The sequence below is a fragment of the Musca vetustissima genome, unplaced genomic scaffold (assembly GCF_032173495.1).
Source record: "Musca vetustissima isolate MV318-11 ecotype Yass unplaced genomic scaffold, APGP_CSIRO_Mvet_v1 utg7685, whole genome shotgun sequence".
Taxonomy (NCBI): Eukaryota; Metazoa; Arthropoda; class Insecta; order Diptera; family Muscidae; genus Musca; species Musca vetustissima.
In genome coordinates, this window is record NW_026887687.1 from 358679 (window position 1) to 384594 (window position 25916).

Below are 25916 nucleotides of genomic sequence, written 5' to 3' on the forward strand. Positions count from 1 at the left end.
GATGTCTTTGAGAGTTGCTTTATTTTTTCGTTTTTGTCTTTGATAAATTCATTGGACGTAAAATTCATGTAAAATAATTTAATTCCTTAAATTTGTTTAAATTGCATTTTAAATTTGTGTGTCTAATTAGTTTGTTGTTGTTTTTTTGTAAATTTTAATTGGCATTTATATCTTCACAATGTTGTGACGTTGGCTGCGGATTTTGACGATCGTGCTTCGGCTGCAGATGTGTATTGCAATCTGTCACCAGTTGACTCCAATTGGCATTGATTTTCACTGTTTCCAGATCTTTAAGCAACTGTTGTAGCTCTGGATTATCACTAATCAATTGTGGTGAACTTGTCTCCAAAAGTTTGGAAATGTTTTCCAGCTGATTGGCATAGATTCGTAAACGTTCATTTAAGCTGTCATTGTTACTGCTATTAGTGTTGTCATTTTGATTTGTTAGCTGTAAAAGAGAAAGAAAATAGATGGCATAAGGAAAAGAAATATATAAGTAAGGGGGTGTTCTAAGTTTATATTTCTGAACCAATTCAAATCGAACTTAACGCATGGTCTTTTATATTATTCTGATTGTTGTATGTGGCAAATTTCATATATATATATATATATAGTTGAAGAGAAAACACGTAGCGCAAGGTCTATTAAAAAGGTCATTCAGGAGGACCAGTTGAATATTAACTGCTTCTCAAGTTTGCGGTCAAAATGCATTATTGTGAATTGAATTCTATTATGCACACCTAAACACACTAAAACAGCTGACTATCGCTGGCTGGGCGACCTTATTAATAGATCTTAAAGTAGGTCTTAAGTTTATAAGAAAATTTTAAAGATCTATTATTAAGGCTATACGGCAATTGAAAATCAGCTGTTTTTTCGCAAGTCTAGTGTCAAAAATGTGTCATTTGTTTACGTTTTCACAATGGAAGTCAATTCACAATAATGGATTTTGACAGCAAACTTGCATTGAAACAGCTGATATCCAGACCAGCTGGTTGACCTTATTTATAGGCCTTGAACTTTTTAGTCTTTAAACAACCATTGCATGTGTATATGGTCTATATTAGACTTGATTTGACTTGATATATGCATCTAACCCGATTAAACCATCAGGAAGTCTTCTACAGAACTACGGTCTGTACATATACAACTTTTCATATTACTTTTCTATATATAAGCTCTTGCATAGGGTTTTTTAAGATAGAAAGCCTTCCAGAGGAATGTATAAATTCCAATAAATTTCAAAGTTAGTAGAACTTCTAGAGGTCGTCTTGTGATAGTGAACCTTTCTTAAAAAAAGAAGTCCTTTATGAGATATTCTATAGTTAGCGGAACATATTTTCTCTCCACAATACAAATCCACAATATCTTATATGATTTGAATATTTTCGAAAATTCTTCAGCTATGGAAGTATACATTTTCAATACATTTTTAATTCCAACATTATTAAATATATTTTTCCGAAAAAAAATATATTTTCCAATACTTACATTTATTTGTAAAATATTTCGCATAAATTGCTGAACACGATTATCCTTTAGCTGGCCATCGGATTGCCACATTTTCAATAAATTCAAAATGCCACCGATGTCGTCCTGATTATCGACAATTTCACTGCTCAGATTTAAATTCAAACCAGGAAACGGTGGCATTTCAGTGCTTGGCGATAATTTGCGATAATTAATGCACAGCGTACTCAGATTGCAAATATCCTCGGTTAGGCGCTGCACATCCATATTTTTGGAGGGAGTTTTTTCATTTTATTAAAATTTTCAATTTTTGTTTGGAGGGTAATTAATAATTTTTTAAAAAACGTAATTACAGGTATTTAATTCAGAAGTAGTTTAACTACGACCATATGTAAATTTATTTTTTTGATTTTTGTTAAAATGGTTATGATTATGTTGATGATTCGTGAAGAGGAGATTTCACTGGTGATTTTTATTTATTTATTTTTTTTTTTTTTTTTTTGATTTATTTATTTAATGAGAAAAATGTTTTCTTCGTCTATTTATGAACGTTTGGTTGGTTGTTGGTTTGTTAGGGTTGTGAAGGTGTTTTCGGTTATTTAGATGTGATGTAAGTAGGAAGAAGAAAAGAAAAAAAACAATTCAAAACAAACAAAAGTTATGGTTATTGGACCAAAACCGAACAAAATATAAATATGAGAATAAATGTGAGTTTTAATGAAATGCATGGTGTTCGGTTTAGCGGGTTGAAAAAGATGGCGATGATGGTAGTGGTGATATGATTTTCATGGTTGATGATTAATTATTGATTTTTATGGATGTCGAAGATGGTTGTGATGATGGTAGTGTGGTATGGTATTCATTCGATATATTTTTGTTTGAAAATTATGAAGGAATCAAAATTAATGTGTTTATAGTTGGTGTAGGTTCGTTCGACCGCTCGTTCATTCATTGGTTTCACAGTTGGAAAAATGCAAACATTCCATGGATTTTGTATTTGTACGATGCGTGTTGGTGATGAGGATGATGATAATGATTATGATGCCGGTGATGATGATGATAATAATTTTATGAACATGAAGAGGGATTTTTGTGATGATGATTAGTTATTAGTTGTTGCTCTTTTCAATTGGTAATGTTGCTGCCTTAACTAGTTTCAACTACTGCGTTATAAAGTTTTTAACTAATTTTAGCTATTTTTTGTTGAAATACAAAACATCCAGAATACAGTAACAAAATACATCATTACATTACATTAAATTACATTTCGACAAAAGTTTTTTTTTTAAGGGAAAAAACACAAGCAAATTAAATTATGCCAAAAATAAATTCAATTCAGAAATAAATCAAAAATGTTAGGAAAGGGCCAAAGTCGGGCAGAGTCAAATCTAAAATCTAAATTTGAACATCGTAATATTTCATCCAAACTTAGTTTATGTACGAAAATTAAAAATATCAGTCCACTTCTTGCAGCTTCAAGGGTTCTCTTTTGATATAAAATGTGTTTTGTAAGAAAATTGCTTAGAAAACATTCTAATAATTCTCGACATTATTTTTTAGCAAAATGTACCTAATTACGATGGGATATTCAAATGTATTTTACCACACAGACAATCATTGAGTTTAAAGCTGCTTATAATCGTTTAAATCCTCCAAAAATTGTGAAAGATAACTCATGGAGTGGACCGACGGGCACCATCTTCAAACTTGAAATATTACGATGTGCAAAGTTTGGATGGAATCGGTGCGACCCAGCAAGCATATACAAAACGACTACATATTGTCTTGATGGGGTATAAAACCAATATTTCGATAAGGCAGTATTTTGCCGTCGCAAAGTATATATACCCTCATTAGCCACAAGGCTGAGGATATAAATATTTCGTTTTTGTAACAGAACAAATTAAATATTTAACAACAACGTGTGTATATAGAAAATATTTTTGAAATACTAAAAACATCCATATATAAATAAAACTAAATTAAAAGACATTAAAAATAATGGAGAAATTATAATTGTTTTTTATTTCCAAAAAGAAAATATGTTGGTAATATTTTTAAAGATATATTTAATGTAGGTATGTGCATAAAAATATAAATAAAGTATATAAATATAATAATATACAAATATATAAAAGCAAATATGAATTTCATTAAAAGACAAAAAAATGATTGAAAGAAATTAAATTTGCTGGATTACATTAACTAAAAGGAAATGGTAAGTGTCGTTTGTATGCATATGTGTGGTTTGTATGTATTTTGGAAATATTTATGTATATTTTATATATATGTTATGTACGTATATACGATTATTGTAAAAAACGAGAAGTGCAATTTATAACTGAATTGAGACCAAAATGTGAGGGTGTTTGTTTTAATGGAAAATGTAGTCATTGTTTTTTTTTCAATTTTGAATTATATAATAATTCCGAATTAATTGTACAGATCCAAAGCATTCAGATTCAGATTTTAAAATAAAATTATAATCTATATTAATTTATGTTACGATTATCAATTTATATAGGCGACATTTTAAAGAATATAGTCTTGGAAACTTCTTCGATAAAATCTAACCAGAAATGTATATTTTTAGCAAGTATAAAACTTGTATAAAGGACATTATAAATATACGAATAATTTGATAATCTAACATTAAATTATTATACAAAATTTTATTTTTTAATCTAAATATGAATTTCAGTATATATTGAAATGTAAATCCCAAATGCCTTTGAATTACTTTCACAAAAACAATGACAACATTTTCCCATTTAAAAAGTACATATTATGTGCCTAAAACAAAAAATACAATTTATAGTCTTAAAAAGAAAAAAGAAAAAACAATAATTATGTTTTTTTTTTTTTAATTTTACAATAATTTGTCATTTTAAATACTTTAAAATAAAACAATAATAACAAAAAATAAATTCACACTTTTTTCTCTGTGTGATGTCTCATAAAAGGGCGAGGAAAGTTTTACTCAGTCGTCACTAAACTAATTATTAGTTACTTAATATTTATAAAAAAAAAATACAAAACAAGTTTCTTTTTTTAATTTTCTTTGTTTGTGTGCGGGTATGTTCGTGTGTTTATGTGTTTTGGAAAAAATACTTAAAAGTATGAAACAAAAATACAAACAAGCATTTCTACAAATTATGAAAAGTTGCATTTTGTTTTGTCGATCATTAGTTTTTTCTTATTTTTGTAGTTAAAATCTTACATCGATTTCATTACGGTGACGTTGAATTTCAGCTTTGGTATTGGATAAATCATTATTTTTCAACATCAGTTCCTGGGTGGCATCCATTAGCTCATCTTGCAGTTTCACATTGACATCTTGCAGATCTTTGATTTTCTCGAGCATATCTTCTTTGCTTTGTTGTAGTTTATTTCTAAAATAAAATGAGAATTAGTAAGAAATAAAAATGAATTAAAAATTATTTACAACTTACTTATCCACAATCAATTGCTGTATACAATTATCATTATCCAATTGTATGAGCCGTAGGACCTTTAACAGCTTCGTTATTAAATTATCAACTTCAATAACTTGATCGACCACAGCCTGGGTAGCTGAATACTCAACTAATGAAGGCATTTCGGCAACGGAATCATGGCAACTAAGTTCTTCGGTGCAACTGTTATCACTGTAATTTTGAAATAACAAAATAAATTAGAAATTTCTCAAAGTCGATATCAAATGTCCGAATTACTTACTTCAATTGCAAATTCATTTTATTACTATTCAGAGCACTAACTTGTGACTCCATGTTCTGACGATTGACAATGGCCTGTGACAGATTGTGCAACGAATCGTCACCAGTGGTGCTGATGTTCATCAATTCCGAGGGTATATCGATTTGTGATATCATACCCGTGCACGAGGAAACCATATTGTGTGAATGTGAATCGGGCATATTGACATCCTCCAGGACATTGTCCATCATTAGGCAGGGTTCAGTTTCGGAATCCAGCATTTCTGTGGAATCTGAATCATCTGCAAGGCAAAATAGATTTTATATTAATTTTGATTGTTATAAGTTTCTTGATTTTTACAAGTGTTAGACAATTTAAGTTTTGTAAAAAAATAAATCCCTCCTTACCACCATTGTGATCGCCATGTGCCTGATGCTGCTGTGATTGTTGACTACTACTGTTGTTGTTATTGTTATGACCATTGATATTGTGATGCTGTGATCCGTTGCTACTACTGTGACGTTTATTCTGTCTAACCAATAGACGTTTACCCGAATGCGTTGTGGCATTTCGTATGGCACTGATGACAGCCGCAATGAACGACTGATTCCTTTGTGGCGACAATGAGCCATCACTGGCCGAATTCAATTGGAATTGTGTATTGGATGTTTGTGCAAATTGTAATGTTTGTGGATGTTGGATGACATCATGGCCGTTGAGCGTCAGTTTCAATGAACTCGTTTCCAAATCTAGGGATGGTTCACCGCTGGCATTAACATTCGTTGAGGCATCAGCCTGGAAACCAATATCCTGGAAATAAAAATAAACAATACGATTAGTATTTAATTTATTTCGAACATTGTGTGTATTTAATATTCAACAAGCCAAAGAAATTTTTTAAATGCTATGTTTTCGATTTTTATTTTACAAACAAAACTACGCCAATTTTTGGTAATTCCCATTATAATGCTGGAGACTGTAGATAATATCTGATGATGATTTATACTATATATAACATTATTATTTTAATGATGTACATATGTAGGAAATTAGGTGTGATTGGTGAGGGCCATGCAAATTTATTAGAAAAAAAAAAACGATTTGATTTTACATCTTCGAATCCGTTCTAATTTCAAGCTTACAATAAATTCGCTTTTGCTCTTGCTTTAGAAACATTAAAACAAACAACATGAGAAAACATTTGCCACCCACCCCTCTCAAACTCAATGTACAGTGTCAGTGTAAGACTTGTTCATCTTCACTGCTGCTTAGGTGCTGCAAATATATTATATATTGTTTTATGGGATAAGTTTAAGAGTTATTATAACAAAAATTATATATGAAGTTAATTTTTTTTTTTGGTTGAAATTTACGGAAAATAAAAGCTATTCGTAACGATGTCTATATTTCAATACGATTAAAATAACATTACTGTAATATAATTAAGTTGAAGTGAGAAGGTTGGGAAGAGACATGTTCAAATTTTAAAGCTCAACATAATGTTACAATGTCTGCCCCAACAGTTTTGAGGAGACATTGGTCTAGAGAAGAAAGGTCAGCAATTTTAATTTCAATCTGCAGAGGGCTTTGAACAGCCAAAGTGGTGTCTCAATTCCAATATTTTGTAGTAAATGTTCCAAAAATGTTATTTTCCCAGCAATATCTAATGAAGTATTGTAAACTGGAGATTGATTACATGACTTAAATATATTTTAAGGAAAGAAACTTTAATATCCCACACCATGAGGAAAAGCTATAACAGGAAAAAACCTAGTTAAGTTCGACAATTCTTCTATTCTATAAAATATAGTTGCTGTCAACAAAGATATATATTTACATGTGTTTCTGAAGGTTTCATTCCTTCGAATAACCTGAGATTATTTATTTAAAACATTAACTATTATCATTCATATATGTTGAAAACATATTCTCAAAATCCAAATGTACATCTCTATTCACCCTTTAAAATATTATTTAAAATCTAAGGTTATAGCCCTGCTAATAGACAAATATACCGCTTTTAAAACTACCAATCATTCTAAAATTAACACGACCACAATAGACGTACATACAACTTATAACAGAAATCTCGGGTTTACATTCTTTATCGATTTACATAGGATAAAATGAGTATTTCAAAAGAGTAATAATCTCTCTTTTACATGGTGTATGTATTATAAAAACTATTACATTTTTAAATAATTATAAAAAAAATTCTAAATTTTTTCCAATTCTTCCAAAACCAACCTCCAAATCCTGTTCGGATATATTATATGAAAATACTAATTGTTCGACCAAATTATCGAGACGGGCATGTAGGCCAGATAAAGCCGCTGTGGCGCCGGAAACGGAAGCATTTTGTTGCATGGCCAGCTCTTTAGACTTGGACTCCATGGCTGCAAATTTAGTTTGAAGCATGCGATTTTCTTGTCTGAAATGAAGAATCGAAAAAAAGTGAATCGATTAAACCCATTTTCCATCAACAACCCATCTAATCGGTAATCCTACCTTCTTTGTTCATTAAGTCTCACCAAGTGACGGCATTCATCGCGCAACACTTTAATCTGTTCATCTTTACTGGCCATCTGTTGCTTACACTGTTGGTATTCATTTTCCAAATCCTTGAGAGCATCACACATGGCCGCCTTTTCATGTTGGAGGAAATCTTGCAACTCGTTGGATTCCTGTTCCAGAGCGGTCTTCTCTTGGAGCAGACATTCTTGTTGCATAATGGAACGTTCCATTTCGGCCTGTAGGGAACGACATAGCTTGCGCAGTTGGCCCACTTCCTGTTGACGTTCCAACAATTCGTGTCCACTCAGCTGAATTTGAGACTCCAACATAAGCAAACTGTCTTGGTTGTTCTCACCCTCGTCGGAGGTGGGTGTGCTGACATCCAACATTTTTCCATTACCAGCAACTCGAGCCAAATTTAACAGGCCCATAACACGTTCCGTGTTCAGATGCAATTCCCTCTGCATGGCAAGTTTTTCATCACGTTCACGTTTGAGCTTGGAACTCAGCTCCTGTTCACGTTGGGCCAAGTGACGTACCTCATCGCGCAGACGTTCCAATTCTTGATCCCTTATATCGACTTGACTTCCCTCGTCTTTTTGTTCAACACTGTCGACTGGACGGGCCGTCGATGCCACTCCAGCAAACGCCTTTTCCAAATCGGAACTGGTCAATGCAGTCTGCGAAGATGTCTCGTGATAAATTCTAGTTTTGCATACTGGCTGTGGAAGTTTCTTCGAACTGGAGGCTGTCTGTTTGGCCAATGTCAGGGAAGCTGTCATGGATTTGTTTTGTGTTGGTGTACTGCTGTTGGAGTAGGCCGTTGTGGACAGACTCTTGCGGGAAGTCATAATCACCGAGGATGTCATCCGTGATTCACGGGTTATGGAGCTGCTTCGTGAATTACGTCCAGTCAAGTCTTCCACTGACTTTTGTTTACGCCTCCGCGGCATAGTACTGTAGGGACTGGAGGCACTTGATTTTATTTCCATACTGGCCATCATGCTGGAACGCATTTTTAGTGAACCCAAATCGGGAGTAACCGACAAACCTCTTCTGCTCTGGTTGGCGCGAGTGGAACCCACGCCTGGCCAACGGCCGTCATCGGGCGTACAGGGCGTGCGTGCCCTGCTCAAGGAGGGTGTACGCTGGATCAATCGTTGCATGCTCATTGAGGTAGTACGACTTAACTGGCTGGGTAAGGTATCTGGTTTTTGAGGCTTTGTCGAGGGTGTCGAAGTACGTGACTGACCATTGCTGCTGTTCGCGGCCGATTGCCGATAAGGAGTCAAGCAACTGGAATTTGTTGTTTTCGAATTAACTTTTTCGTTTAAACGCTCGCGCATCTGCTGGCTGGTACCGTGGCTAGGACGTGGCAAGGATGCGGCTCTTTTCAAACCACTGGAACGTGTCTTTGACGGTGTCGAGGCATTGGCACTGGACGAATTTAGCGATCCCTCTTTTGTGGCAGATTTTGCGGAACTCTTCATTGAAAGGCTTTCATGCATCGACGGCTCAAACATGGCCACTTTCTTCTTAACATTATTGTGATTAGGCACACGGCGTACTGCCATACTGGTGGGACCAGCCACCGAACTACTCTCACTGCCGTTCTCACTGCAACACTCGTAGCTGTTCAACGAGGAACGGCCATTTAGGTTCGTCGTTGTAGTCGTGGTTGTCGCGGCCACCATGACACCGTGCTGACCCTGTTTCATGTCGTAAACATCGGAACTGCAGCTGATCATACTCGAGTTGCAAGACAAATTGACACCGACTGGTTCATCTAGGCCACCCTGGCTGCTGGCATAGCCACCGCTTTGGCTGCTCAGAGCCCTCTGCAGAGTGACATTAACATTGCTGGCAATTTCAACGCCACTGTCACTTCCATCGCAATAATTGTGGTGGTGCGGATTGTTGTGATTTAGGTTTAGATGCAGCGACGCGACATCGGCATCAACATCAGCATCGACGTCCTCATTGTCGACAACATCTAGGCTATGCAGTTGCAGGCCATTCATTTTGTTGCCCAAGATGTCCTCATAGATGGCGGCACAGGAACTGTCCAATTTAAGACTTTCATGGCCGTAGTGATCGGCGGATGTGGTGGCATCGTTGAGAAGTAGTTTTGAGTCCAAACTGTGACAATCGCGTTCGTCTTGTGTGAAAAGTATGGCAGACATGGTGTGTTGCGACAGTTGTTGTCCGGTCTTGTGAATTGTTGTGTGTTGAAGAAAGAATTTTCGAAGCGAGGAGAGGTTTACGATTTTCTCTGGATCAATTAATATGCATTGTTTTGGAAATTTGTGTTTTTCTGATCTGCAAAATAAAGGAAATTGAAATTAGAGATTTGTTTGGAATTGCTGGTAATTGTTAGAAATTAATTGAAAGATTTTAATCATTAACAAAGTATGTTAAGTTTTGAATTTTAGTTTTGCCTCTTTTATTGATAACAGCCTGAAATTTTAATATATAGCTGACCTATTGTTGATAGCTGCCCTTTAGAAAATGGGATGTATATTGAGTATGTCTGAATATCTTGTTTTTTATCTGAAAAGCGATCTCGGCAGATGGTCTCCTATTTAGGGAAGACCTCCAAAACAATTTAGGTTTGTTGTATGAGTTTTCTATAAAATCAATTAAAAAATATCGTCCTATGTGTGTAGATGACTTCTGAATGGACATATGTCAATAAGAGAATTGTGTAACATCATCTATGCATCGAAGAACATTAAAAGGTCTCCAGTATATAGAAGGCATCTAAATGGTATTCTGCATGAATAGGATTTTCTCTATAAAATACCTCTTCCACATAACCGAAATTCTTGTCTTCTGTCTAGGGAAGTCTTTTGCAAGGCTTTCTAGAATAGCCTTCCATTTCAAACTACAAACATATTTCTTTTGGTGTACCCCCAGCATTTTCCGCGTGTGATTGCATTGCTCAACGAACGCATTTTGCGGATGTATTGTTACCCCCACCGAATGCAATCAACACAGCAAGAAGAAATGTAGGAAACCAGCAAGCTGGCAGCAGGCAGTCAGGCCGGCATTTGCAATAAAACCAGAAACCTATAACACAAATACATGATCTGTTTTTATTATTATTAGAGGCAACCACGCACTTTTTGTGCAACAACAAAATTCGCCGTTGGTAGGAGCAGGCGATTGCGAAGCATATGTTTTATTCATAGAAACAAATTTATTTTCTTTTCCTTTTTTGCAAATTGTTTTTCGAGTCATCAGCATTGCGACCACCACCGCCGTCATCATCATCAGCACCACCACATGTTAGCACGAAAATACCAGAGAAACGACTTCTCTAATTCTGCAAATAGAATTTATAATTTCGACGAAATCTTTATAAAAATGAACGGGAAGAGAGTGCTGAGTTAGGAAAACATTTCAAAATTTGCAATAAAAATGCATTTAACAAATTCTTGGCCTCCCGTCCACACGGGCCTTGGTGAATGTTGTTTAGATTTTACGGTCAAGTTGGGAAGTTGCGGCGATGAGTTGCCTGCTGGCTCGGCATGTTTTCACAATTATGCTGCCGATGCCCAAGATGATGAATTTTGAAAGAATACCCCACATTGAAAAAAATAAACATTTATAAACCAAAAACAAAAAATTGAAAGGAAAAACAAAATTAGAGTACAAACAATGACCGCAAAATGTAGGGCCTAAAGTTAAATAAATAATAATGACAAATGTAAACAGAACCCAAAATCACACCCGACACACAGATGCTCTACAAAACAGGCGGAATATGCAGCAACAACATCAGAAACTAATGATTGTCGTTGTTCGGTTTCTTTATGTCATTTTTGTGTTAGTTGGCGGCATTTCGAAAAGGCATTTGCATTTTTTTTTTTTTTTTTTTTTTTTTTTGTAGTAAATATTTTTATGCAATTTTGTGGTTTGCATTCGGAGGTGGTTTAATTTTTTTAATGACTAAATATATTTTTTATTGCCAAAAATAGAAATATATATTTCACTTGTAATTCATAACAATTCATTTCAAATTCATTCATATTCTTACCAAAAAAAAAATTTTGAATTTAAAATTAAATGAATTACAAATCAAATGTTATGAATTTCAAATGGAATGCTTTGAATTTCAAATCAAATGTTATGAATTTCAAATGTAATGTTTTGAATTTCAACTCAAATGTTATAAATTTTAAATGGAATGTTTTGAATTTCAAATAAATTTGCTCCTACAGATTACAGAAGATCTCTGCGAGATTTTCAGTTCATAACAAACCCTTAGATAATTCGCGGTCTATAAAATGCATCTGGATGTATTGGCCTTTATCGATTTACAGATAATCTCTAGAAGGTTTTCTATCTATACAAGATCTTTATATAGTTTTGTACCTGTGGAAAGTTCCCAGACGCATAGAAGTGTGTCTTTGTTGGCCATACATGGTCATCTGAAAAAATATTTTATATATTAGCAGACTACAAACATGTCTGTGGTCGACGTCAGGATGATTTTCTGTGGGAAACTCTGGTAACGGTTTCCTTCTGCATATGTAATATATAATGCGGAATACTTAAAGATGGTCTTCATTACGTAGATTAGCATGGACCTTCATCTACAAGATTATATATGAATGATATGTACTTGTAGCTGATCTCTGTATAATTTGCATACTGAAGTCCATTGTAAGGTATTTAGAAAACAGTTTATCTACAAAAGACCTCTGGACTTATCTTTGGTGTGTAAAGAAATTCTATAGATCAATATAGCACAAATTTGGTCAAGGTATTTTAAAGCCTCTGCGATTGGAAAATTAAGGTAGAACATTTAAAATACAATAGTATAAAAAAGTCCACTGAAATACCCAAAATTATAAGGGCTATGTCGGGGCAAGACCTATATTAAACATTTTAGAGTCCGCAAATATCCAAGAACCCGAAATGCCAAATTTGTGCCACATCGGTTGTAAAGAGCAACTAGAACCTTTACAACATTTTTAAAACTCACTAATATATTTGGGGTTTGGAGTACTCATTGTTTTTTTTTTTTTTTTTTTTGGTTTGTATTGGGTGTGTTTTCAAATCCTGATATTATTTAGTTACATTTTTGCCACAACTGTTATGGTCCCACTGTCAGTCCAATTTTCGTGTGTATGTATGAGTATGTATACCCACTAACCAGGCGACAAACAATTGCAATTCGATTTGGTTAAATATGACAGATGGTGTTTGTGGTAAATTACCAAATCAACGAAAATACGGCGTATGGCCAAAATGAACTTACTTACAGCATTTTGGGCACACATACTTACATACATTTTTATTTAATATATTATTTGTGTTTATATGCTACATCATCACCATCATCATCATTATTGCCATGATGATTATTCGTGTAAAGTACAACAAATACAATTAACTTAAATTCAAATCTAATTTTTATGTTTAGACACAACAGCAAAAACATTGAACAACAACAAAAACAACAACACCGAAATCAGCACATCAAGGTATACAAAGGCATAAAACCGAAAACAAATGAAACGGAATCAGGTTGTTTAATGAATTGAGTTCATGTCAAGATTAGGTTTTTTTATTCTTCTCCATATGGCTGTAAGTAGATATACATATATAATAGCTATACATATGTGAGTGTGTGTATATCATGCAATCGCACAGAATTAGCTGTGATTTTTTCAATAAGACCACCATCAGTAAAAACAGCAATAACGACATTAACAATGGATGGATGGCATCGTTAGTTAAAGAGCCTCACAACACAATGGCAGATTTATTTTTTTCTTTCATCGTCATCTTCTTCTTTAGTTCCCACTCTTTTTTGTTAATAATTAATTAATTATTTATACGACCGAAATTTGTCAATATCTACTTAAAAAACTAATTGAAATTCAAAACAATACTACAATTATTATTTTGAACAATGACACATAGCATGCAAAGGCTAAGATCCCCCACAACAACAATGCATTTGTTGTTGTGCTACACCAAAACTCCCCTTTCGCTAATTCATTGGAAAATAAGTGGAAAATGTGGGTGGTTTTTGTTGGATTTGATTTCCATTGGAGTTGTAGGTGTGTTGCAGGTGGGTTTTGGTTGAAGTTTCCCTCCCCAGCTGGCGACTTTCTTTTTGTGTGTGTGGTCGTTCATCACACACGTGAATTCGTTTGTTTTTGTTTTGGGGGAGAGGAGTAAATTAGTTTGACTGCTGACGTTGTTTTTGTTTTGTGTTAATTTGTGGCATATTTGGGACAAATGTCATGCATTCCTAGTTGTTGTTGTTGTTGGAATTCATTTAACTTTTACTATTGCGTTTTGTGGGAGAATGGCGCCCAACAAAAAAATTTGTGTTGTATATTTATGTGCATACAATGTTAAAATGGATTATGTCAAATGACGTGATGTTAGTCACTAATGAAAAAAAGGCCTCGAAACCAAAAAGGGAGAAATCTCCGAAGAATATAGAAATCAAAGAGTTCGTGATTTGTATTTTACAGATTTAATTATTTAAAAAAAATGAAAAGTTATAATTGAGGAAGGTAAGCATTGTAAGTTCCAATATATTAAAATGCTAAAAGTTATATTTCTTGAATAGTATATTTTGAAGAATAATAACACTGTAGCACATTTTTCAACTTCAAAATCTGGAACCAATCGCGAACGACAAAATCTGAATGCTTTCGATGGTGGAAGATATTATTAGTTAATGCTTTTGTTTTAGCCAGGTTTTAAGTTTTTCGACTCGGGTGGATAATACGTAGGCGTTATTATGTGCACTACTCGAAATATTGATTTTTCACTCATCAGCAATGTTTTACCACTTAATAAGATCTACAAATTTTCCCTTGTATGGTATGTTTCACACTATAAAAAATGAAAAGAAAAAATACAAGAATAAATTTGGCTTTGGAAGAGCTGATTATAATAATTGTTTATAATTTTTTTCTTTTAGTCTGAAATTCTGCTATGAGACCTCGAAAATATTAAATTCCAGACCCAGTTTTACATATTTTTTAGCAAAGTGATTGTCACAATAAATATAAATAACGGAATTCCCCATTATGAGGGAGTTATAAAATACATTTGATAAAACCACAACAACATCGAACGAGTCATTTTTAGCGACATAATATTTTATTTTCCTAAGAAACGCACTCTTCAAAATATTTACTGATTATTTTGTTGCATTTATGTAGCAGTATTTGTTGTTGTTGTTCTTGTGACTATTTGCTTATCACATAAGCGGGAATTGGCACTCTCTCTTTTTTTATTTATTTTTATGTTCTTTATGTTTTATATCTTGACAAAATAAAAAGAAAACAACAAAACAAAAATGTGAACACCCGGGAGTGAATATCCATGAACTTGAAAGTCGTCATGTGGAGTACCGATGGCGATATGGCAGTTGCGCGAGTTGTTTGATGATGTTGTTGCAGCAGACTTGTTTGGCGTGGCTGAATCAATTTCTATACACACGCCGCGTTTAGTGAAGGCTGGATTTTGCAACAACACAAACAACTTCACTACCATGATATGAAAGAAGAAAACTACAACCAAAACATCCAGTAAGTGTTGTATCTCTGTAAGTGGCAGCCAGTTGTAAAAGCCGGTTGAGACGACCGACCCACTTTAAAATTCTATGTCTGCCACAGCCACAGATGTTGAGTACACACAGCCAACAATTGCTCTCTCTTTGTCAGCATGTTGTCCGTCTATCAGCCAGTCAGTCAGTCATGTAACAAATGTGAAAAAAGTTTATATATTGACGCGACGACACGCTAGACCCATAAACCTACGAACGAAGAACATTCACTCGATTTATATATTTTTTGTGTAACTGACTGGCTGACTGACAGACGAAAAGTAAGAGCAGTGTTTAAAATGCATAAATCTTTAAGCCCTACTCAATTGTTGTCACATTGTGCATACATACGGATGGATATACATGACATTTTGCTACCTATTCATACATATATATATATATATATATATATATTACGCATTCATTGCGAGAAAGCTAAGTGACACAGTGTTACGAGATGTATATATAATTTGATATAATGCTGAATAGCATTTATGACTAGCTCAATCGTATTTTCATAAAATTGAAAATATTGGAAAACTAAATTATCCATTTTTGCATTTTTTGAAAACTTAATTTCGATTCATAGCGATTTTTGAAATTATTCAGTAAAGCTAGGTCAATATTTTTAACTGAATTGTGTTGAGATTCTGCTTTTTGAAAAAGGCTGTACTAATACCATTTCAAAACTAAAAATATATCCTATTGAGCTAAAATAAATTGTGCATTAATGTTTTTGATGAGCTGATTTAGAGATCACATTTAGAAAACAAAATTCGACCAGTTAAATTTTGGCTTTCTTTTAATGAAAATTTAATTCAGCCAGCTGAATGTATGCTATCTTCTAGAGTTGGGCAATCTAGTTCACGTAGCGGATCGATCATTTCCTTTGAATCTCTCTCTTTTATAGTGCTTTTTTTCGCTCACATAATTCCGTGTTGATTTGTTAGTAGAAGAAAAAATTGAAAATTGTGCAAAAATGAAATGGAGCTACAGAATTCAACTGTATAAAATATTTTTTTACTATCTTCTTTTAAAATTGCATTCAGGTAGATACGAATCAATAATTTTCTTATGATAAATATAATTCAGCATCGTGAATTATTTTTTTCATATACTTAAGATTATATTCATTTATTTAAGATTATTTTTATTTACCTATAATACTATTAAAAATTAAAGTTTTACCTTCTTCTCTCACATTTTGTGTGAACTCACAACACTGTGCCTATTTTACTTTTTGCGTCCTACTAATGTATGTGTGAAAAGTGTCTGCGGGGTCAGTTAGGCTAAGTTTTGAACTAAATTACTGGGCTATATTGTTGATCTTATACATTGCTACGTAAGTATGTATTAATGTATATAGTTGCATATATATGTACATATATTGGCATGACATACAATTGTATAGGTAAATATTTACAGACCACTATTTTCATACTTTTTTCCAACAACAATTAATAATATTTTCTCTTTCTCCAGACTCGTTTCCGTTTGGATGTTATTTTTTGTATGGTTCCTCAGAAACTGAACATGTGTCTTCAAATCGATTTCTTGGATCCACATGTGCTCCCCAGCCGCCTATGCCGCGAATGCGCGCTTGACACCAACCAAACAAATGTCGGCCATGCAAAACGAAAACAAGGACGGAAATTGTCATCTCTCCGCCTGTGTGTGTGGATATGTATGAGTGTTTTTTTTAATAACATTTAATTAAACTTTTATTTAATGGAAGTTTCATTATAAACACTCAAGAAATAACAACGAAAAATGGACGACTAAGGAAGTCCTCTTCACACGAGAGATTTTTCCCACGAAATGAAAAAGGGTTTCGAACTAAAATTGCAGTAAACAGTAAACATTGAAGATTTATAAATATTTAGGAAATCTTCTTTTAATTAAAATAAAATCCAGATATTAAAACAGTAAACAAAAAAAAGAAACGCATTTGTCTGAAAATTGAATTTTTATCCGAGTCCTAAACAAAAAGTGGCGACAAGTTCCCGTTTGGACACTTTTCGAAATGTTTGAGTTTCGTTTTATATGCAATTAAATAATTTTCCATGCTTTTCATTTTATAGCATAAATAAATGATGAGCACAAGACAAAAAAACTTCAAAGAAAATTGCTTCCCCCCTTCTTCTTGAGTTATGACCAGTTTTTTTTTTACTTTTAATATCACATAGACAATTTGTTGTTATTTTCCCCTGTATTTTCTTCTTCTAAGTGCAAATGTATGCATGCGTACGTACACATACATACATAGAGAAGGAAAAACGTAAAATTAATATTTATTTAGTTTTGTGCTGCCTCTGCTTCTGCCACCGCTACAGCATAAAAGGCGGAAATGAATATTTTCCTAATAAACTTTGAAACATATGCAACTTTAAATGCAATGAGAAAGAATAACCAACCGGCTGACGAGTAGGCTGATTGGCTGGCTGGCTCGCTCGCTAACTCACTGCATTGCACATCGTAAATCACCATAAAGTTCAGAAATTCAAATGACTATTAAAGGAGTACATACATAAATATGCATGTATGTAGGGGTATATATGGAATGCTTAGAATCGAAATACAGTGGCCAGTTATGTCCATGTCTTTTATCAATTATGTAATGAAGATTGATGGGTGGGAAGGGATAATTTATAAAGTCACAGATGGGAAAGTAGGGGTAAAAATCGACGATTTTCCGGTAAGCAAGTTAATTGAAGTTAATTTTGTATATCTTCAGCCTTCAGGCTAACTTCAAAGTCGACTTTTCAAGATCGACTTTCGATTTTCTTCATAAATACTTCATTTATTAGTACAAAGCCGAAATTGCCCAAAAATTTCACATTCCATTAATTTATTTCATCTGTTGATAACAGATAAGAAAATTAAATTTTTAGTTGATTTTGCTTTAGTTGGTAAAAGTTTAAAATCGATTTTAAGCAGGTTTGACAAAATCGAAAGACCAAATAGTCGACTTTTTAGTCAAACGCAAAAATCGACTTTTTGGTCAGAGGCGAAAATTGAAAAGTCTAACAGTCGATTTTTGCGAATGGACGAATGGCAAAAGGTGGCCTTTGTTAGGCGTTCTAAATATGACATCCTTTAAAGATATTTATGAATGCTTTGAATGTCTAAAAGTTGAGCTCCAACAAAACTCCACAAAAACCTGATCTTATCCAAATTATGTAGAAACTTTTTATATTATGTCTCGAAAGAAATTAAAATCTAAATGTTGTTGGTCGAGCATCCTTCACTGATGCTTACAATAAAAAAAAAAAAAAACAAGAAAAAAATAAACTTACCCAATATCTGATGACCAATTAATTGATGTAGTATAAAGTCATAGTCAGATCGTTTGATCTCTAGTATATTAGGAGATTATCTGAAAATAGAAAAATAAATAAATTATTAGGTGAGGTTAAAAAAAATAAATTAAATTAAATCTTAAACACCGAATATACCATTTAGACAGAATCTGATTTTTCAATATTGAAAAAAAGGAAGTCTTTTTATTCCAACATTTTAATTTATCTTTAAAAAAAGTGAGGTTAACGGAAATTATTTTTTCAATATAAAATTGTAATGAGGCATTTAAGGGCAATATCGTATAAGTGAAGCTGCAGTATTAAAGATGTGTGTCTGTGTATGGGTTTTAATTAACATTTCATTACCTTGACTGTAATTAATTTAAAACAGGAGTACCTTTTATAAAAAGTTTTGTATTATTACAGTTGTTACGGCAGGTAATAATAATTTGAATCAATAAACTTGACCTCAGAATGAGTTTACAAAAGTATAATAACCTTGAAATTAAAGATACCATAAATGTCAACAAAATGTTAATAATACTTACAATTGTTTATTAATTATTATTATTTTACGTTTTTAAACATTAAAAAAATCATACAGAAGTTTCAAATAATATAAACCAAAACTACTTTGATTCGTTTTATTCCAACAACAACATTTTTCATTTGAAATCTTCACTAAACAAAAATATTGAAAATAAATGTCTAAATAATCCACACATAACCCCAAAAAATCGCAACTTCTAGTTCATACTTCCCACGATTACAGCCCACTGTCGATAATAGAGTACAACGTAACAAGCGAAGCCAACGCAAATTCGTGTTTCTTTTTTCTGCAATTCACAATTCTACTCTATTAACACCACAGCCAACCCAGCATTTGGGGAGCAGCATATCAGACAGTTGCTGCCTCATGCGGCACATTGCACTGCAGTTTGTTGTGGCTGCCGCTGCTGCTAATTATGGAACAACCAACAAGTGTATGTGGCGGATGGGTGATTGCCTTGCCTGCCTGCCTGCCAGCCAGCTTGGGAATGGTGCACATGAATGGGAATGGGTGATGGATGTTGCACGACCACGTTCATAAATGGCAACAACGGTCAATCCCTCTTTTTTGTTGCATAGCAGCCGTATGTTGGGGATCTATGCTGTAAATTCTAAGGCTTGTTTGTTTGCTGTTTTCTTGTTTTTGTTTCTTTGATTATATTTTAGTTAGGCGGAAAATCATTTGATTTTCCAAATTGCATTCACTCAGACAGAAATGAATAATAATAACAATCACAACTACAACAACAAAAATTGAAGTTAATAAAATTGACGACCAAAGCAAACAATTTACAATTTAGTTGCCATTAAACTTTTAAATGGAATGATTGAGTTTTTTTATGATTGAAAAGGCCAATTTTTGAGGGAGCAGTATCCACAACATGTATTTATGTTCTGCAACTGGTAAATAAAGATCAAAAGTAGGCAATTGTAGCAGACTATCAAAAGGGAATCATTACAGGCTATCTAAAGAGAATATTTAGAGACGAATTGAAGGGAGTCCCAATATATGAGCTTTGTAGTGAAGCTTTATAGAGAGCTTAGATCAGTCCCATTAGACGAGTTGAAAAACGAGCTGAAATGAGTCTTTATAAAGCAGCTGAAGGTTGTCACTATAAAGGAACTGTACTGTAGAAAGACTATATAGAGAAGCTAAAGGTATTCTCCATATCTGTGCTATAGGAAATGACTACAGACGAAAAGTTAGTCTTCGTAGGTTGAATGAAGTCTCTAGGGAGTCTCAATAGATATACTGAAGATTAGAGTCTCTTAGGCGACCTGATTATGGAAGTGACATAGACGATCTTCTAGATATTATGAGGTTCTTGGACGAATTGAAGAATAGTCTTTATAGACGAGTTGAATGAGGGATATTACTTTATTTTTATTTTATCTGGAAGGAGCATTTTGAAAAGCTTCTAATATGAAATAGTGGCGGTGAAGAAAATACTCCAGAACCAATAAGAGATGACGGTATAGAGTGCAAACCACCTAGCCAAGATGAGGTCAGAATATCGGATTGGTTACCAGACGAACTATTCAAGACTGGTGGTCAGATTCTGATGAGGAGCATGCATCAGCTGATCAGTATTGGAATTGAAATAATTAGAACCTCAGCATCCTGTGTTCCGTGTACAAAAAAAGAGACACGACGATATGTGCTAACTATAGAGGAATAAATCTTCTTCTCATCACATATAAAGTGCTATCCAGCGTGCTGTGTGAACGACTGAAGCAAATGGTCAATTAAATTATTGGACCATACCAATGCAGCTTCACACCTGGCAAATCTACCATTCACCAGATTTTCACTCTGCGCCAAATCCTTGAAAAGACTCACGAAAAACACATCGACACATTCCACCTATTCGTCGAATACAATGTCTGCGTCGTAAAAGACCTATCGGAGGCAAGATTAGCAGTTAATGTCGTAAAAGACCTATCGGAGGCCTTTAATACGGAACGAGGATTCGGACAAGGTGACAGTTCGTCGTGTGAGCTGTTTAACATTCTGCTGGAAAAAATCATACGAGAGCAAACAGAAATAGCACTCTGTACCCCAAACAACACATGTTACTCGCCTGCGCCGATGACCTCGATATAATAAGTCGAACATTGCGAGCGGTAACTGCCACCTTTGAACAAATTGGAAAGGAGTCTGCAATGTGGGACTGACAGTAAATGGCGAGCAGACCAAGCAGATGGTATCAATGCTCAAGACGTCCAGTGGACTCATACTAACTGTGGAACTAGAACGAGGTAGCCAAAGATACCTTGGTGTCGCCATAAATAAAACTAATGACATCAGTTTTGAAATTCGGAGAGAGATAGTGTTGGCCATATTTTTTTATCGTAAAAAAATTCCATTGTAATATTCCCTTTATTGGAAAAAGTCTGAACCCATTGTGCAGCAAAAATACATAGATATCTCTGAACAACATATATATTTTTTATTTTTTATTTAAAGTTAATGCCATTTAAATGTTACACTTTGGCATTTTCCCCTTGATATATTTTTTTGTTGGTTTATAGTGTGGTTTTAATTTAATGTTCGTTCGTTTTTTTCACTTTTGCTTTAATTTTGTTATGTGTTTAGATTTGAATTTAGAGACAAGCGAATGGATGGACGGACGGACAGACAGACAGAGAAACTAATGCTACGACAAACGACAAAAAACGGTGAACAAATAAAACCCCAGAAAATAAAACGAAAATTACTTTGCACTGCATTTTCCTTCTTGAATGTTCCGTATTTGGAAGGAGTGGGTAACACGGATGGTGTTAGAGTAGTGGTAATCTCTTGGCAATATAGGTTGCCATTATTATTACTGGCTCAGCTGTGTGGCGGCTATGACCAATTTTGGTTTTCCTCATTTTGTTGATGTGTGTGTGTGTGTTTTATTTCAATTTCATTTGTTGTTGTTGTTGATTTTCATGTAGTTTTTCAATTTAATTTAATTACAATAAATGAAACAATGTCTATTTGAACAATCCAAAAAACAAGCAAACAAAAAATTATGTGGGTAGGCCCATAATAGATGGATGGATGAATGGATCATTTTGTGCAACATGCAACAAGTTGTAAACTAATCAACACTTTATTATTGTGGAGGTGGAGAGAACGGAAAACATAATTTTAAGGTTTTCCCCCACTACGTTTTTATGAATATATAAAAATGCAGGGCATTATGTAATTGAATCTAACCATAAAAATAACAAACAATTAAAATAAATTGTTGGACATTTGATTTTTAAGTGGATTTTAATATTAATTTTATAAATATAAAAACATATAAAGGGAATATGATAACAATGTAAAAATTTATTTAAAAAATAAATTAAAGTGTTTACACGCTTTTCTATAAAAAAAAAATATATATCATAGACATTTAAACCATATTTTATATAGAATTCGGATTATTAAAAAATCATTGATGCATTTGCAGACGCACTAAAAATTTATAAAATTAAATCTTTAATATCATAAATTGTATCTAAATTGTATTGAGTACTTATATGTATTCAGAAATTGAATTTGGAAATAAGGAAGATGGGATTCTCATATTTATTAAGTAAATCACACATTCCAATGGTCCATGTCTTATAGAAAAACTCAAATGCCTTAATAATTGAGAAAAATCAAAGGCTTCGCACTTTTTTTTAAATAAAAATATGCATATGGCCTCTTTTTTAATTTAAAAAACAAGGACCTTAAATACTAATATATTATTAAATCAGAGGAGAATACATTGCGATGTGGTTATTGGGCTATCATAAATTAGCACTTTGTTGATTAAATCTTCAGCGATAAATATAATTTCCCACCATTTTTAAATCCCTATCCTCACACAATTTTCACATTTACATAAATATTTCTTTTCACAATTCCTTTGGATTGGTTGCGTGTTTATTTTGCAATTAATAATAAATAAAAAATCCAATTTCCACAAATCGACATGATGGATATCACGCAAAATCAAAACAAAAATGTTTCCATGGTTAGTGGAACGATTTAGTGTTACACGAAATTTAGAGATAACAAAATCCCCTACCTCCCCTTCCCCAAAACAAAAACTCCGCAACAAGAACAACATTTCGAGTTAAATTTCATATTTAAAAAATTCTCACAAATATATTTTTGACATGTAAATGATTTGTGTGACCAAACATAATCCAATGTAATATATTAACCCAAAAACACAGTTGTCATCAAATATTATTAATTGTGTTTGGGTGGGGGTGCGGAGAATTGCATATTTGGGCCAATATGGTATTAATATGCCAACTTCCCGCGTCATGACAATTTAAGACTTAATAATGTTTTTTTGTTAACCACATAATACTATTACAACAAATTAAATAATATTAAATTAGCTACCAACAACAAGACCTCTTAATATTATTACAATATACTGTACACTAAATGAATGGCAATGAATTTGAGATTGTCCATGTTAGACTTTTTCTCTATTTGCAATATATAAGAACGTTTAATATTCTATATATATAGACTCTTCTCTTCCATATATCTTCTATCTTCTTCCTTCTATATATAAAAGAGTTCTCTCGTCTATATACACCACTTATGCCATGAAACGACTTATTCTCTATCTTGGCAGAAGTTCTCGCTCCACCAACTTTCCGTAAAATATATCTGAATATATATCTATATTAGGTGTGCTCAAAAAATACAGGCTCGGGGATTAACTGAGAACGCAGAGAACGAGCTTATTAACGCATATAAACAAGGACAACCATGCATTAGCAGCAATAATATATATACTCTCTGAAGAAAAACTAGCTAGAAAAACTTCTCTAGCTCTGTCTTATCTATATTCTATTTGTGTTTTTATCGGAAAATCCTCTTGAAAGTTTTCGACCTCTGATAGACTTTGAATCTAAAGAGGACCTTTGACAGTTATTTTAATTATTTTGTGTTAATTTCATTTCATATTTCCGAACACTGTGTCCCCGTCTCAAATAGTTATATTTATTTTGCAGATTATTTGTTGTTTTGTCTAACACCAGTACAGCACTAGGAGCCAATGCGGATAACTATCAAGATTTCAAGCATGACCATAGTGATATTAAATAGCAGCAAGTATTAAGTACACTTCTACTACGTTTTTCATCTTATTCTTTTTCGCCGTTGTCGTCTTTTTTCACTACAAAATTCTGTAGAGCTGTAAACTATTCGGTATTTTGCCTTGTATTCAGCAGCTACTTAGATTTCATGAACTAAATTTTCATTAGTTGTTTTATTATTTTCTTTTAAGTTTTTATTTCATACAAAAGAGAACAATAATAAAAATAACAACAACAAAATATAATATGAGCTGTTTACCGAACTGATGTTTGTCTAATTTTACACCTTGGTCCAGACCGGGCCAAGTTGTACTCTGGAGCATACTTGTTCTATATATCGCGACTAATTAAAAAGCCAACACCATGTATGGTGAACGGAGAATGGCTGAATGCTTTGATGTGTATTGGTGTCTGTATGTGTGTTATGGGCCAGTCAGCCCCTTCTGTCGGCAAATTGTCTGGGAGTCAGTCCGTCAAAATACAATTGTTTTGCATGTGTTTATGCTCCCAAGTATCTTTGTGTGTGTGTATTTTGGTGTTAAGGTGTTTCATTTCTTAGCTTTTGTTTTGGTTTCTATTTCTTTACAGCAACTAGGAATGCACATTGGTAGCGATGGCGATGGCTGCGGGGTCAGCGGCAACGGCTTTCACAATACCCCACAAAATAGTTGCTTTGCTTGGATACCCCTACGACGTAGACGTTGCTCTGCTGGGTATTGCATGTGGTGCGAGTTTTTGCTATTGTTTTGGATACTTGGCCACATTCGTTGTGAGCTTGTATTTTATTGTAATTTTTCTTTCAATTATTTTGTTGCTATATTTTCTGCCTAATAAAAAAACGACTATTGCGAAAATGAAAATCATTTCAAATATTTGGCCAATTTATTAACAATCTCAAGCAATTGAAAGGTAATATAGAGCCATTGTTAGGTTACACTTCATCATCATCATCATACGGCAAAACTCATCATCACCCTGCTAACAATGTGGGAGAGTGCAAAATAATTGAATTATTTTTAATTGAAATTGTAACAATATACAATATATTTTGTTGAAATTATTGCAATATAACTCTTTTTAGGAAAACTAAATTAAGACATTACAAAAGCTAAAATTAGTGAAGCTTGTAACATCGATTGAAATACCAAACAAGCATTTTTTGTTAAAATAGTTCATACAAAATGTGGTTACACCTTATTTTGTGTTAATATGTAGCAACAAATGTTATATCCAAATAAATGTGTAGCTGAATTGTGTTTTTTTTTTCACAGCATAACTTACATTTAGAATATGCAAATGAAGTTTTCCTTTAGAAAATCGATATTCAGCTGAGCTGAATTCAGACTTTTATAAACAGCTGTGCTGAACTGAACTTTTATTAATTCGGCTGTGCTGAATTCAGAATTTTGTTCAAAACAGTATTAATTCAGCTAGGCTAAATTCGCTTTTTTGTTGAAAAATATTAACTCAGCTTAGCCGAATTAAGGTCCTTTTAAAATGTGTGGCTAGCTAAATAGGTTAATACGTTATTCAGCGGAATATTAACTATTTTTTTATTTTCTAGTAAAAAATCGCAATTTAGCTTTACTGAATAGTACATTTCGTATAAAAAAAACTCCCTCATATACCTCCCCTATAATTAAGATAAATATATACTCTAACCCCCTCTTGGTAATTTAAGCCATTTACCTTACAATTTGTCTGGCTTGACACAGAGCCAT

At 33.4% G+C, this 25916-nt stretch overlaps 1 protein-coding gene across 1 annotated transcript; it reads right to left on the bottom strand.

Moving 5' to 3' along the window:
• Positions 1–154: 154 nt before the first annotated feature.
• Positions 155–25916, bottom strand: LOC133335357 (putative leucine-rich repeat-containing protein DDB_G0290503). Its single transcript, XM_061543638.1, has 9 exons — positions 25885–25916; positions 7675–9999; positions 7414–7597; positions 5574–5976; positions 5188–5467; positions 4923–5117; positions 4691–4862; positions 1492–1725; positions 155–448 (listed from the first exon to the last, which is right to left on the bottom strand). Exons 1-9 carry the CDS (start codon positions 25914–25916, stop codon positions 155–157), a joined length of 4119 nt encoding a protein of 1372 aa, XP_061399622.1.

Coding starts and splice junctions, on each gene's coding strand:
- LOC133335357 (XM_061543638.1), bottom strand. CDS start 25,916: ATGGCTCTGTGTCAAGCCAGACAAATTGTAAG. Junction 5,118..5,187: donor AAAATGAATTTGCAATTGAA/GTAAGTAATTCG, acceptor TCAAAATTACAG/TGATAACAGTTGCACCGAAG. Junction 4,863..4,922: donor CAGCAATTGATTGTGGATAA/GTAAGTTGTAAA, acceptor ATTTTATTTTAG/AAATAAACTACAACAAAGCA.